This window comes from Psammomys obesus, unplaced genomic scaffold (genome assembly GCF_907164565.1).
Source record: "Psammomys obesus unplaced genomic scaffold, mPsaObe1.curated_primary_1811, whole genome shotgun sequence".
NCBI classification, from domain to species: domain Eukaryota; kingdom Metazoa; phylum Chordata; class Mammalia; order Rodentia; family Muridae; genus Psammomys; species Psammomys obesus.
This window is the reverse complement of record NW_026585895.1, coordinates 11250743-11267109: the sequence shown is the minus strand read 5'-3', so window position 1 is coordinate 11267109 and position 16367 is coordinate 11250743. Positions and strand designations below refer to the sequence as shown.

Genomic DNA, 16367 nt, shown 5'->3' with positions numbered 1-16367 from the left:
TGGAAAGTAGGCATCTTAATAATTAGTTCTTGATACTGGTAAATAAAAACAAAGCTAGAGCAGAGGGAGCTGAGACAACCATGTGGAGCAGCAAACAAAGGAAGCCGGCTCTGGCGAGGAGGCTATTATTAGTCTTCACCACTCTGTGGAGAGAACACAGCACAGTCGCTGAGCTGAGAGGCTGGCCTTCAGGAAGAGCCAGCGGATACATTGTCACAACAGTGGCTAGGGAGGGACACTGGGACTACGAACTGAGCACGTGTACACAGGTGTGCCTGTGGAGGTCAAAGGTTGACACCGGGCGTCTTCCTCAGTTGCTTTCTACCTTAGTTTTTGAGACAAGCTCACTCACTGAACCTGCACTTCACCGCTTTGGCTAGGCAGGCTGGCCAGGACGCCCCAGAGAATCTGCTGGAATTAAGCCAGGTGCCCCCGCGTCTGGCTTTTTACATGCCTGCTATGGACCCAAACTCATGCCTCAGACTTCTTGCTACCAGCACTTCACAGACTGAACCACCGCCACAGTCCGAAATTACCCTTAGACGTTTGTTGTGATAGACAGTGCACGCAGCCAAGGCGCTGTCATTTCTTCTTATGAATGTATGCACTTTTTTATTTTATGCGTGTGGGTGTACTGCCTGCTTGTATTTCTGTATTATCATGTGCATGCAGTACCAACAGAGGCCAGAAGAGGGTGGCGGATCCCCCTGGAACTGGAGCCAAGATGGCTGTTAGCTACCTTGTGGGTCCTGGGACTCAAACCCTGATTGTCTGAAAGAAGAGTTAATGCTGAGCTATCTCCACAACCCTGTATTATTATTATTTTTAATTTTGAAAAAGAATCAAATATCTAATAAGAATAAAAGACCTTGAAAAAATTTAATTATAATTGAGATTACAATATTATCACATTGAAACAGTGCAGTGGAAATACTAACTCATACATTCTAAAGAACATATTACCACTAAAATAATTTCAGAAATATTCATTTTTTATTTATTTTGGAAATATAGATGTATAGCATTGTCCTGGTCCCATGAAAATTTATATATTTAAAATTCAGCTCTTACATAAGAGTTGAATTCCACATTTAAGCATGCCCTAAGTACTTTGGGTAATATTGCAGTAAAATTATGTCAGCTCCATGGCTGACGACCCAGTGTGCTGAAGAACTAGTAACTCAAAAGTATTTCCACCATAATGTTATTCCAATACTGATAATTATAGGTAAAAATGTTTATATTGGCTAACCTGTATTTAGAACATTCAACCAAACTCATGGTAACTGAATAGTCTCCAAAATTCTTTTTAAAAAGTGTATATTAAAATATTCTTAAACAATAAGATGCTTTTATTTTGTGATTTTTATAGACTTAAAAATTTTGCCAAATTTGTTTTAAAAATGTGACCTAGGGATATAGTATATATGGCTTGGTGGTGGAACAGTTAGTTGCATAGCATGTACAAGGTCTGGGGTTTGATGCCCAGAAGCATAAAAAGTCATTAGGTATAATTTACTGAGACACTGAAAATATTAGGTAAACTTTACACGAATGCTAAATGGGGGGAAAAAGCCTGAATAAAAACCAATGATCTTTATCTTTTAACAGCAAAGTAGAAAAATTAATCTATATGCCATAGTAAAAAAATAATTTTTTACAATACCCAAATAGTCCATTTTCCTTTAAATCACAACTATATAATCAAGGATTAAGGTTTAAAGGAAATAGGTGCTATGCAACCCAGTGAATGGTTAAATAGGCTTTTCTTTTTCACACTAAAATTCCCAGGTTAAATGAGTGAGACTCACAGTTTAGCTGTGATGAGAAGAATGAGTACCACAAACGCCGACTTTTTCAGCCGCTTTATCTTTCCTACCATTGTCAGACCGAGATAAAACAGTGCTGACCCAGAGAAGGAATTTGCAAGTCCATCAAGAAAATTTTCCATATATACAGGGATCTTTTTATCGAGAATAAAATTGAAGGCGATGCCAACAAAGACCATAAATACGATGGGGTTCTGCAGCACGCGTAGAAACCCCAGTCCCACAATCTTTGCTTTATTTTGAGAAGCGTTCTGAGAGTCTTTTGACTTCTGGATTTCACAGAAGATAAACCCAATAGGGTTCAGCATCATAAGAGATATTGGTGCCACCAAGTAGATATACTGGAGATATTCGGGATACGTAGCTTGGTACAGAGCTTCCACTGTAAAACAAGAATATCGGTTCTAAAACATTGCCACAGAATTATACAAATGTAAAACATTTCCTGTGCTTGCTTATATCTTTGGGAATTTATCTAAATAGTGATGAATAACCCCATTCACTTATTTTTAGAAAAGCAAATTTTAGTAATAAAGCTGACAAGACGGAGAAACTTGTTATATTAAGAACCACTCAGTTTATAAAATAACAATCAACCTTAAATTATTTTTAATAAAAACCTAACTATTTCCCCGACAGGGGCTTAAAACTGAATCTCTAAGAAAAGGGGGGAGGTGTAAAATCTTTAAAAGAGCACTTCAAAGTAGAGATCTGGGTAAGTGGAGAGAACAACCAGATATTCGCTTGATCTCAGAGAGAGCAGCTTTGCTGGGGTGGTAAGGACTCCGACGGTGGCAGAGGGGAAAGAGTAGAGTCAGGATCTAGCACCCTGCAGCGATGGAGTCTACACTCTCCAGGCAAACATGCAAAGATGTGAAACGGCTGACAGGAGGTAGATCAGGGACCTGAGGCAGGTATCAGTTCAGAAGTTTATATGATCCAGACGTGGTCTAGAATGTGAACTGAGAGCTGATGGAGAGGAAAGGCTCACTGGGGATGAGGAGCCACAGACCTGAGAGGGCAGAGAATTCGGTGGGTGGCTGGGGGGGATGCTAGCCGCAGGTGAGAAAGGCAGAACTTCCTAAGGTGAGAGTCAGACATTCAAGTCTGCCGTGAACTGAGGAAATACTGGAATGGAGAGGAGAGACAGAGCCAGACAACATCGACTTTAGTAGTTGTCAGCAAGAGAGCAGAGTTCATGTCCTGCAATAGTACCAGGTAGCTAGGAGAAAGAAGGTGCCAGTCATACCTACCCAAGCTTACAGCACACATAGGCTGTGAGGAAATGAAAGCAAGAAATGCTTCTAGACTAGAGAAGATGTAAAGGAAGGAGAGCAGGCTGGACCTGGGAAGTGTCCGGGAGGGGAGTATCGTAGAGTCACACACTCTGTGTCTAACTCTTGCAAATGTAACTACACATTCCTAAGAAAACACACACGTTCCTGTTCTCGGCGTGTCCCCAAAGAGCTGGTTACAAAAACAGGCTGTGCCAGAAGAAATGGCACATTACAGAGTACACATGCTATATTTTATGTGAGATTTAAGGGGCTTTTGGAGGGTTTGAGAAGAACCTGACTGCAAGAGACGAGGGAGGCCAGGGTGGGTTCACTCTTCCAGCCGTTCCAGAAGATGAAGACTGAGGGACTGGCCTGTGTTTGAACAAGGCAACTAACTTACAGCTGCCGGATACACAGCTCAGTCTTCAGGCCCGATTTGGACGTAGAACTTGAACCTATCCAGCCGGAAGTATAAAAAGCTCATTCATGATGGATGTGAAATTGAGAAATAAAGATAGAATAAACTTGCTGCAATCATTCAAAGGAGAGAGGCAATCATGTGGAAATACTGTAGATCCAGTTTCTTCATTTACATTAAGATAAAGTGACACAGGTCAGAAAATATTTGCTTACCTCCTCAGGATTTGTGAGTTCAGTTACTGTCAGTTACATGTCCTGTTAAAGTTATGTAATAGATTATACAACCTCAGAACTTCACCTCCATCTCATTAGCTACTCTTACTTCTTACAAGATTCAAATCGGTTTTTTCTCTCAGCTAAGTGCACGCACAGGTCTGTAATAGCTCCAAGACAGAGGTTAAATGCATCTGATTGCATAAAACCGTGGCAGTTCTCTTCACTGATTTCTATATTAGGTGCGCTGGCTTTATGGCTCAGTGGCTGCAGTTTGTGTTTTCTGCTGCTTTGCTTGTTTAAGTAAAAAGCAGCATCTTGATAATTACTCTTAGGTAGCCACGCTTCCTCAGCATTCCATCTCTAAGAAGGTCTGTGTCTACCTACCACTTCAGTTTTTTAAGTGGAGTGTGTGTCTGGGGAATGCCTTTGCGTTTTCAGTCTGGTTTTCAGATTCTTCCTAAGTGGCCACAATGCAATACAAAGGTGTTTTCAATTCCACACTCTACTCAAAGCCCTTATATTGACTGATGACTTTCTGGGCAATTTGGTGTTCATTATGACATAATGGAGTCTCTCTCTCTCTCTCTCTCTCTCATTCAATGCAAATCTGAGCACCAGTTTTCCATTGCTATTGTTAGGCAGTCATCAAATATTACAGCACCCCATCCTCGCTTTGGCTTGCTACATGCCCAGGTGGCCAAGGGTAGCAAGAACGGTAGAAGAGTGAGGTGGGACAGTGTCAACAAAGGAACAGAGACCACAACCCACATCATCTTTTACAGTGAGTTACTGTTCTGTCTTACTAGTGATTGTGAAGCTCGGTGTATCTCATTTATACAGTAAACCTGATTACAGGCATGTATAAGACAATTTTTATTACATATGTAATACATATATACATACACACATGTTTATATATAAATATATATATATAGAGAGAGAGAGAGACAGAGAGAGAAAGAATCTCATCACTTAGGATTTTGAGGCAAGAATTGCTGTTGGGAGTTCAAGGCCTAGTTTATATAGAATTCAGAAGGGGGATCTTGAAACATGCTCCTGTCATACAGAGAGACTACTGTCCTTCCTTCCTTTACAGGGTCTTCTGTATTTTCTCCTCTGGGCTCTTACTCCTGTTAGTTAACAATCTAAAAATTAGGCCACTTACTGTATCTACTAACCCGTGTCCTTCTGCGTTTTCTCAACCATTCCTTTTATCCACATTATTAACTCCAAAGAGTACCATGTAAATCACAACAATTCAAAGTCAAAGCTTTCAAAAATTAATCTTTTTCTACTGTTTCCGCCACTCACTGGAACAGCACGTGTGGCTTTTTTTTAAATGAGCACAGCCAGTCCCCATAATTGTCCAACCCTGCTCTGTAAGATCTGCCAGATCCTATCACAGACACAGCAGACACACATCCATAATTACAAGCTCCATTGCTGAGCATGCCTCCTCTCTCTGACTTCTTGAAATTACTTGTTCCTTACGGAAACTTGCCTATTATTTGAGGCCAGTCTCTTGGATTCCTTCTATCATGTCTTCAACCTACATTGTTAAATCTTACCCTCTCTAGAATACTGTAATACTTTATTTAGTATCAATTCCACCTCAAGAAATTAAAGGATCATTTTATAATCCACAGACAGTACCCAAAGCAGTTGTGGACAGGATTAAACTGATTAAACCGACACATCAGTGAATGCTAACCGTGTCACATAAGCTAAAGATATATTTTGTAGCGTATAATAATTTGTATCCGCTATTGGTTAAACTGTCTCTTTTTGGATCCATGCTTTGTCACCTTAATTAGCCCTTTTGGATGCACACGTCTGTACATATTCATGTGTCTGTGCACACACGTGGCGGTCAGAGGTGACTGTGAGCATTTTTCTCAATGGCTTCCCACCTTACTCTTTAAACAGGGTCTCACAAACCTGCAGCTCACTGACTCAGCTGGACTGGGTGACCAGCACTGAACTGGATGACCAGCAGAGTCCAGGGACGTTTGTCAGCCTCCCCTGAGGTTTTACGTTCGCACTGGCCTTGTGCTTACAAAGAGCTTACAAAGCAAGCACTTCCCCAACTAAGCTCCCACCCTAGCCCCTTATTTTATTTTATTTTTTATTTTTTAATACAGAATCTCACACTGTAGCCTGCGCTAGCTTTGAACATAGGATTGAAACCAAGATTCTATCCAATGCTAGCAGGGACCAGAAGAATAAGTAAGGGGCAGGGGTGAGGGGACAGTGCTGTGGCCGTGCTGCGTCCAGGCTTCTCTGGTGATGCACAGTCTGAGCAGAGGTCCAGCAGAAAATTAAATTGTGCAGTTGAAACCTACCATGAACTCTTAGGCCTCATCCTCCTCCCCACAAGTCATTTTATCACCCACACCAAAAAGATTGTAGTGAATTGTGCTTTTTCACCTTTCCCCACCTTAGCCATGGGAAAAATACCAAAGAAATCCAATAGCACCGAGTAAAGCAGGAGACTGAAAAGGGAGGGAAACAGGCTCTTAGGTAACCGGTCTGTAAATAGAGGCTCTGTAGGCTCCTTTACAGTTGTGGAACTTTACATTGAAATTACATGGCAGGCATTAACGTCTGTCCATCTCCTCAAGAGAACTAAAAATGTAGCCTGGGCAAGGGTTTGTAGTGCAGGACTCCAGTGCTGACAAGTGGTGGTCACTACTTTCCCAGACATAATTTAAATCAGAATGCAATCCCTTCTAGAAATTAGGTGTCTTTACATGAGCAGAGATAGAATACTATTAGAAAGATTACCCACAAGGCATCAGGATATGGCCACATATTTTAGGTAGATAATTGATTCTTAAACTCTGAAATGTATATATATATATGAATATATTTTTAATATATTTAATATATATAATATATTTAATATATATAAGAATATATATATATACACACATATACACACACTCTATTTTAAGGCAGCTCTAAGGAAAATAATGGGTGAATGGAGAGGGTCTGTGAGGAGTTGGGGAAGGGAAATACCAGCAACCCTCTTGCTTCAGCTTACCAATTTATTTTAAATTGACCACTAAAGACCATACATGCTATATGCATGTCATCTTGAAGTGTGTATGTTTTGAAACGGCTAAATTGAGCTCGCCAGCATACCTATTTTCTTACACAATTCCCATGATATGAATACGTACGCTGTTTTTAACTGTGTTCACTATGTTCTACGGTAGCTCTCTTGAACTTATTCCTCCAGTCTAACTGCAATTTCATGGTTTTTCCCTTTTTACATATTGTGAATATTTATAATGCAGGTTACAATTAGAGCCTTTTAACTCAGCTGAATGGGTGCACGGGGCAGAAGTGACGTCTAGTGGGAGAGCAAATGATTGTGATTAAATGCTTATTAGATTACTAGAGAAAAGGGGTTCAACATGGGAATTTTAGTCTCTTTTGCCACTCATTTCCATAATTACTTAACATTCCATCTTTATAAACTGTCCCTTTTTGCTAGCAACATGAAGACAATCTTCCCAATGGAAAAAGAAAACACACGTGAATACAGTGACCTATAGCAACTAAAATTAGATTTATAATCACGACATCAACTATTAAGTCCTAATTAATTAATGATTATAAATAAGGGTCTTAGAGGGAGGGGAATCCCATTATGAGGAGTTATTATATAGCTTGGAAGAACTAAGATAAAATTAGCCACCCACTGTGACTCCTATTTTGATTTCTGCAGGGTTTCAATCTCTAGCAGATAACGCAAAGACCCTGACAAGATCATTCCATTATTTAATGGCATATAGTTAAATGCTTCATCTCCTTTCTGTTTACAGCTCAGGCACTAGAGCATAATTATGATTAGTCAGGGTACTTATGCTATCAGCATTGTTTGAAGAATAAATTATAGGACTTAACTATGCCCTATTAGTACCTTCTAATGACAGAGGCAGGGAGCCATTCTGATCTGCTGAAGTCAGCATTTCAGCTTGGAAGATTCTCAGTTTCTCCTCACACCTGGATTTTTTTTTAAAGTATCTTTGTAATCCGTTTGACTTTAATGTAAAAGCTACATAGTAATAGCATTATCTATTTTCTATGTACCATAGTCTGAGTATATAGAAAAGATGCAGAGCCTTTTCTTTATTCACTAACTTCTCTCCATGCCAGCACTTCCCACATCCCCTGTGAACTGAGCTGATGAGGAGGCAATGCAGCCTTAGGAAGGATGTTTCTTCAAACTCATTATCAACTCTACGAGCGCGAACACGACTGTGGGAATTCCTAGGAGAGGCGGTGACACAAACTGAAAGAAAGTTCTGTCTGACCACTGTCCCCTCTGTTCACCATGAGCAAGAGTGGAGGACAGATGGACAGAGATGGCACTGACAAACACCCCGCTGAGAGCAGACACATGGCCTAATGTTCTCTATCACAGCTTCCATCCTACAGGCAGGGGAGAAAGCTGTCTAGAGGACTGGTTTTTGGTAAAGCAATAGTCTACAGCCTGGCACCAAAAAAGGTATTTTCTGTGAGTAAAACAAACAGCAAAAATTATAACCCGTAATTGACCAACTCACTCATCATGGACATTTGGGTTGCTATAATGCTAGAAACCTGACATTACCAATTTACCGATATAACATGGAATGTAAGAAAAACTGATGAATATGGCTTGTCATTTACATTGAATTTGGAAAGTGTCTTAATAAGAAAAGTAATTTATCTAATAGCTTCTTTCCACTTGTGTTCTTTTTCTCCCTCTTTGTGGGTTCACACATCTGTGTGTGGGTTCACATTTATGTGTGTGCATCCAGAGCCTGAAGGAGGATGTCTGGAGTCTTTCTCCATCTCACTCCACCTTATTTGAGAGACAGGTCTCTCACTGAACCTGTAGTTTGTTTCAGTTAGGCCGACTGCCCAGTGAGCTCCAGGGTACACCTCTCCCCACCTCCTAGCATGAGGGTTTTAGGCAGAAAAGGCCCACCTGACTTTTTTTCTTCAGGCTGGTAAAGAAATGCTTTCATTAAAGGCAAGAAAACACACACATAAAGCAAGTACATAGAGTACAAGACCTTTCACAAAGCACAGGAAAGGACTCAGGAAGCTAACGTTCTCTTGTCTGGCCTTTATGTGGGTGCTGGGGGCAGGGGTTGAACTCAGATCCTCTTGCTTCTAACTAAGCCACCACCCTAGCCCCTTCTAAACATATTTTAAGGACAAAAGCATCTGATTCTGTCTGAAACCGCTAAATTACAAAGGTTGGTTGGGTCTTGTAAGATAGGCTTAGCCTGTTACATAACTGTGTGGCATAGAAGAGTGCCTGGGATTTAGGACTCCAAAGCCAGAGCTGGGACTCAGGCGCCTGCTAGCTGTGTGGCCTGTCACCCTGTCTCCTTATTTAAAAGTGATAATACCTGCCCTGTTCAAATAATAAAGTCCCCTGTAAACTATAAAGTTACCAATGTTAGTTCTCTTTCTGAGCTCACTAGTCAACATAAAAGTATGAAACTATATACATCTCGCTCATGTCTGAAATAAGGACAATATTTATTAAATACTATGGCAAAGAGCCACTTCTGGAGTCCTTGCACTACAAACCCTTGCCCAGGCTACATTTTTAGTTCTCTTGAGGAGATGGACAGACGTTAACGCCTGCCATGTAATTTCAATGTAAAGTTCCACAACTGTAAAGGAGCCTACAGAGCCTCTATTTACAGACCGGTTACCTAAGAGCCTGTTTCCCTCCCTTCTCAGTCTCCTGCTTTACTCGGTGCTATTGGATTTCTTTGGTATTTTTCCCATGGCTAAGGTGGGGAAAGGTGAAAAAGCACAATTCACTACAATCTTTTTGGTGTGGGTGATAAAATGACTTGTGGGGAGGAGGATGGGGGAAAAAATGACTGAGGCCTAAGAGTTCGTGGTAGGTTTCAACTGCACAATTTAATTTTCTGCTGGACCTCTGCTCAGACTGTGCATCACCAGAGAAGCCTGGACGCAGCACGGCCACAGCACTGTCCCCTCACCCCTGCCCCTTACTTATTCTTCTGGTCCCTGCTAGCATTGGACAGAATCTTGGTTTCAATCCTATGTTCTTTTTTTTTTTTTTTTTCCATTAAAATATGAATTCGGTCTGTTTGAGAACTTTATTCTCAGGACTGTGCCTGGCAGCTGGTTCAGCCAAAGTCATGGAAAGCTCTTCCATAAACAAACGAATAGATGAAGGCATAACAGTTCACACGCTGTGCCGTGTGATCAAAATACACATAACTTGGGTTTTTAAATATTGAAAAGAAGTTTCTAGGAATGGTAGTATATTCTGAAAACCAGTTGTTTTAGCAGAAAATGTAAAATCAAGCTGTGTACAGAACTGCAGATGGAATGGTGAACTTGCCACATCTGGCCTTAAGCAGAGATACCCTGAGAACTCAAACAACAAGCTCATAAATAAGCTTTAATGAAAAAACAATCTATACCTTCTAAAGCACAAAAACTAGAATGCTGTGGAAAGGCTACTCAGACGTTCCCAATGCTGACATGTGGTGGTCACTACTTTCACAGAGACAAAGACCTTCTTTTAAACATAATTTAAATCAGAATGCAATCCCTTCTAGAAATTAGGTGTCTTTACATGAGCAGAGATAGAATATTAGAAAGATTACCCATAAGGCATCAGGATATGGCCACATATTTTAGGTAGATAATTAAGTGATTCTTAAACTCTGAAAAAAAATATAATTATATATATATATATATATATATATATATATATATATACTCTAATTTAAGGCAGCTCTAAGGAAAATAATGGGTGAACGGAGAGGGTCTGTGGGGAGTTGGGGAAGGGAAAATTGTAATCAGAATACATTGTGTGAAAAAAGACTTTTTTTCAATTAAAACAATGAATGATTTCTTAGAGACAAGGATATGTCACTAACAAATGCTTAGATAAATCAAAAGCTTATGTTACCACATAAAACGCTTGAGGTTTTTTTTTTTTAATTGAAGAAGAAAAATAACTTACCTATGGGGTATCCCAATGCGAAGTCATTACTTTGTGTAGCAAAAATAGGGAACAGTCCAGCTTTGCTAAATCGACTCTCGGGACTGGCAACCAATAAGGTTAATATACATACAATGAAAAACACAGAGGCTTTGCCAATTAAAATACTATATAGAAAAGCCCAATCCACATTGGAAAAATTAAGTACGACCATGTTTTTGAATAATAAAGCTGGAAGGGCAAATCTGGAGACGAAATTTCCCAGTCCTTTGGCCTGTGTTGATGTTATGATGTTGGCCCTTCCTGCTATGTAGCCACAGAGGACTATGCCAAAGCACTCTAGTAAGGCTGGGAAAAGCCTTGTTATTGACATTGAAGGTGGTTCATTGGTAGAGTTAAACCCATGAGTTAATGCTGCAGATAAAGTCCCATTCATATTAGCAGCAAGAGTTGAGTTCTCTGCTGAGAAATAAGAATACATTGTCTTTCTCAATTCCAACTCCAAACTGGTCTCTGAAAAAAAAAAAAAGAAAGACACAAAAAAGAAAATTCAGTGTTATGACCAAGCAGAGTTCAGATTGAAATGGACGGATACAAACCCGGGCTTATTTATATATTAAATGGCCAAATAAATGTTCACACTGTCTTTAGCAGGGAAATACAATGGAAAAGAGGTGGGGGAGGTGCCTCACTCTCAAAGGTAGGTCAGCTCAAATTATTTATGTTACAGTTCTATTTTTGCTGTCAGACGTGAGTAAAATAAGATCCACGCCACGAACGTTACAACTGCAGTGATGGCCGCAATCCACGTCCACCTAATAGGCTGAGGAGTCATGCTGGAACGGGAAAGACCCATCCAGCCTGTGGTCGTGCTTAAGGGAGGATCGCAGCAGGGTCTTACTTACCAACTCTGAAACAAAACCAAGCTTCTTACGCTTTACTTTGTCATCTGTGACGTGGCAGTATCCGTGTCTACTTCAAATAGTCCTTTCAGTTTAACCACAGGCGGCACACGGCAATCACTTGACCAAAGCTGAGTCTAACTTTTGGGAGGGTATGAGGAAGCCTATGAAAAAAAAAAGAGTGATGAAATGGTGTCATTCCTTTTACGCAAGAACACAAAGGTGCTGACAGCCCCTTAGGGCCATGGGGGACTTTGCATGCGGGGTTCACTCTAAAATGTTCTCTGCTGTTTACACTGCCCACATAATTAGCACCCACCCATCCTCCAAACTCAACCACATGGTTCAGGAATCATTTCATCAGGCCAGGTTTCTTTAATCACATAGTTAGGCACAACTCTTTCGCAAATAATACCGTGATCCTTCCTTTTAGTCTGCTTTCCTTAGTTTGTGCATCTGAATGCCTGAACACAACTGGCTTATCCTGTTTCCTTTCCCTGACTATAAATGTCACAGAAGCAAAGGCCATGCATGTCTGTACACTCTAATGTCCCTAATATCTAGCACACTGTCTGACAGAGAGGAGACACGTGTGTGTGTGTGTCTTGATTCATTAAAGTGTTCATTAAATAGCAACCTGTCCTTAAATCAACCTCTATTTCGACTGTCAGCTCTCTCTTAGGTATGATCTATTTCATGAGTGGATAATATTTCTTTCTAAATGATAAATGCTTTTCACAGCAGTAACAGCTCCCCAAACACACACTGTGTCTGAGAATGTTCTAAAGATGTTCATGAGATTTTAAAGAATGAGTTCTGCGTGCTAATGTGGCAACTGTCATATTCCCCTCCTCTTGCTGCCAGAGATGCGATGAGCACAATCTTTAGGTAAACTTTTTATTAGTAATTCAAAATTAATATGACAGCAATTGCCAATTTCTAAGCACTCATGCTAGGTTTACCATCTAAAGTGGCCTCTTACATAAGACGGGAGAAGAAATCTGGTGCTTCCTGCAATTTATAATGCTTGGGTTAAGTTCTCAAACACTCACACCACATTCAAAAGACTTGGGTGGCCAGCCAAAGATCAAATGATACACGGGGTTGTGTAAGAGAATATTCCCTGTGCTGCTCTCTAGTAACCAAACCCTTTAAAAAGCCTTATATTTAATTGGAGTTAAGACAAGTATTTTTCTTTTCTAGCAGGATTAAACAGGAGTGGTTAACAGAAACAAAATCCTACAAGGTTCACATATTTGAACTTTACCAAATAAGCACCAAATGATACTGATTGGTATATATAGCCAGGTATTGGCTGGTGCATAGCCAGGTTCTGGTTGATATACACGGCCAGGTTCTGCTTGGAATACATAGTCAGGTATTGGTTGGTACCCATGGCAAGGCTCTGGTTGGCACACATAGCCAGGTGTTGATTGGGACATATAAATAGATTCTGGTTGGGATACATAGCCAGGTTCTGCTTGGCACACATAGCCATCCTTGAAGAAGTCAACAATCAGACTTAAGTGTTAAACACTGGAACCCTTAAGAAACGTGTACCCAGAAGCCTGGCCGTGGGGGTGGCGCACACCTTTGCTCCCAGCACCCAGGAGGTGCAGCGGGCAGACCGCAGTGATCTGAAGGCCAGCCTGGTCTACAGAGTGAGTTGCAGGACAGCCAGGCTAAAACAGAGAAACCCTGTCTCAAAAACAACAATAATAAACAAACAAAATATGTACTTAGAAAGGTAGTGGGAAAGGAGGTGAGGAACTGGTTCAGCCTTCTCATGCTTTTCCAATGCTCCCTGTATTTCTTTGCTTGGATAACTCATAATCCCCTTATTTGGACAACATAAGAACAATGTAGTTGTATATATACATGTTTAAACAACAATCTTAATTAGTAAATAGTTAAGTGAACAGAATAGTCAACTTCTGAGCCTTAATATTTATCAACTCTTTAGGTCAATTACTTTGCCTTCCTGGGTGGGTTTCCTTATCTGAAAAAATGGGGGGGGGGACTCCTTAGAGAGACACTGTATGGAAAGGATATTTTATTTAAAGCTTATCACAGGGTACACCTTCAAGAAATGGCGGCAATAGCCCTAGTGCCAAGTGCGGTGGCCCATGCCAGAAAAACAGAATTGGAAGACAGAGGCCAGAGGATCACAAGTTCAAAGCCAATGGGGGCTGCATTGAGGACCTGTCTCAAAAACAAACAACTAACAAAGAATAAGCCAAAGGGGATGAGAGAAAAGGGGGGCAGAGAGACTGTAGACCTAATGACAGCGATCAGAATGGTAACAAAGTAGCATTCATTGTCAGAAGCTATCTAAACACATCTGACATGAAAGATCCTCAGTAACGGATGCACAAGCTATTCACAAACTTACCGTGCGGGCTGTATTACAAAGTTGCCAGTCTCTGTTTTATACCCACCAGTCAAGAAGAGTTGAGTTTGATCGTTCCTGGCTATCGACAGTGAACAAATAGCTCTTCACCAAGGTGATGGCCAATGGTAGAACAACTCTCAGGTGAAACTTTCAGTTAATTGAAAGTTAAAAGAAACTTTTTGAAAGTAATCTGCCATTTCCCCTGTTTAGTTTTCCCAGTGTTATAAAAGGAACAGCTTTTATATGAGTCGAATGGAAATTAAAATGACTTCTATCTAGCCTGACATAACATTTTCACACACCTGTAATCCCTGCAGTAGGGAGGCAGAGGCAGACGACCGTGAGTTCAAGCCCAACTACAAAGTACAGGCAGCCAGGACTTAAATTAGCAGCTGTCTCAAAATAAGGAAGGGAAACAATAAAAATAGTTTTATCTCATACTATTTTCAACATGGGAGGGAAAACGCTTCTAAAGCACATTTTAAGATGAACAAGAACGCACAACAAAGGAAGTTAAAAAAAATGGCATCCAGTCCTTTAATCTACAAAAACAAGGCTTGTTACTGAACAAACAACTTGGCCTGTCACTATAAAAGCCAGTTCCCTGGGGCAGACGCTAAAAAAATTGTAATATACAAACCATCTACTCACTTTATATCTCAGTTAGATAACATCACCAAAACACTGAAAGTGTAGGTTAACTGCTATTAAGTTAAAATGTGGTGTGGCGTTAACTTGAAAGAGAAAGCTTTGAACTGAGGTGCTCTCTTCTCAGACTGTCCTTTCTACACGAGAAAAGCCCAATGCCTTGTGGCACTATAAAAGCACTCTTCAACACCAACAGGCGCCCCATTCAGTGCCTTTTTCTCCTTCTCTGTCTGCAGGGAACAGACTTTGGCCCGCCAAGATAAGAGGTGCAGAATCCCTAACCAAACAAATGGTCCCGAGAGCAGCTGGCACCCGTGGAAGTGGAAAGCCAGGGCATGGGAGTCAGGGGCTAGGTAAAAAGTACGGGAGAAGATCTGGCGCAAAGCACCAGCTGGGCAGAGAAGATCTGAGGCCACCTTGGGACCAGGTGAAAAGTCCGAGATGACAGGGTGGGCGCACTTGCAGCGGTGCGCTCCGCACCGTGGGGACCGCAGCTCGGGCACCGGAGCGGGGTAAGTCGCCCCTTCTGCGCAGACCATCCCGAGTGTTCCCGCAGGTTTCAGGCGCAGGCGCAGCAGCGGGCCGAAGCGCCGGGGTACCGGAGCCTGGCGCTGCCCACTGGTCCGGACCCCAGGGGCGGGGGCCGGAGCAAGACCCGGCAGGTCCACGCCGCCGGGGCTCATCTCACCTGCTAGGTCTGCAGCCCGGGCAGCGAGGAGAAGGAAGCCAGTGCTAGCAGAGGGCCGAGCCCAGAACACACGGCCGTCATCTCCCGCCCCCAGCCCTCTTCTCGGAGAGGCTCGTGCCGGCGGCAGCTGCCCAACCACGTTCCGAAAAAGGGAGGGGTGAGCCCCTGCGGCCCAGTCCGCCACCCTGGGCGGCTGCGGCCCGGTGCCTCCTCCCCGCCTCCGCCCCGCCCTCAGGCCCCGCCCCTGGCCTGGAGGTCGGAGAGGCGGGTCTCCGCCCTGCCGCGAGGCTCCGCCCCCAAGTTTGCGACTAGCCCCGCCCCGCCTCTGGCCCCGCCTCCAGCGTGGAGGCACGCGTTCCGAAACTCCACCCCGCACCCCCAAGTTCCAGTGAGACACCCCGCCCCGCCCGAGAGCCCCATCCTAAGGTCCCGCCGCCCCGCTCCCCGCGCCCTCCCACGCAGCCCCCTCAGGACTCGTTCCCGAGGGGGCCGGCGGCTTTGTTCCTCCCACAAGATGGCCGCCTGGGTGGGAGTTGCCAGTGTTGGTCCCCACCCCCCCACCCCTGCCTCTGTGCAGACTCAGGGAGGCCTGTCACCCATTCGGTTACCCTCTGCCTCCAGGAATCCTGTCAATTCCTCTCTTGCTTAGCCTTGTCATTTCAGTCTAGAGTTATAAAAGCAAGGACGTGAGTCCGGACCCTGCCTTCTCCCTTTCCCAAAGCAGCATGACCTTGACCCTCCTGAACCAAAAGAGATTATAATGTAAGCTTTGGCTGTGTGCTTGATTTAGAATGATTTAGAATGGTTTAGAATGGTTTAGAAGCGGTGAGCGCTTCTGTTTCTATTGTGGAGGAAACTCTGGGCATATTCTCTTAGCTTACTGACAGGAATCTCTTAGTATTTGTGGAAATCTACTGGGGCTTCTTGAAGTCAACGGGTAAAACGGAATTAACTTTCTGGAACAAATGTATTTCAAATTTAAACCTTGATTTCAGTAA

At 42.4% G+C, this 16367-nt stretch overlaps 1 protein-coding gene across 2 annotated transcripts in view; it reads right to left on the bottom strand.

Moving 5' to 3' along the window:
- The window catches only part of Gpr155 (G protein-coupled receptor 155), a 44144-nt gene extending 28564 nt beyond the window's left edge, over positions 1 to 15580 (bottom strand). For both annotated transcript variants that reach the window (XM_055600681.1, XM_055600682.1), the window contains exons 1-4: positions 15370 to 15580; positions 11645 to 11805; positions 10761 to 11252; positions 1812 to 2211 (exon numbers count right to left, since the gene is read on the bottom strand). In XM_055600681.1, the coding sequence (XP_055456656.1) occupies positions 1812 to 2211; positions 10761 to 11220 (860 nt within the window). In that variant the 5' untranslated portion in view covers positions 11221 to 11252; positions 11645 to 11805; positions 15370 to 15580. The remainder of the gene's footprint in view (positions 1 to 1811; positions 2212 to 10760; positions 11253 to 11644; positions 11806 to 15369) is intronic.
- Positions 15581 to 16367: the final 787 nt, after the last annotated feature.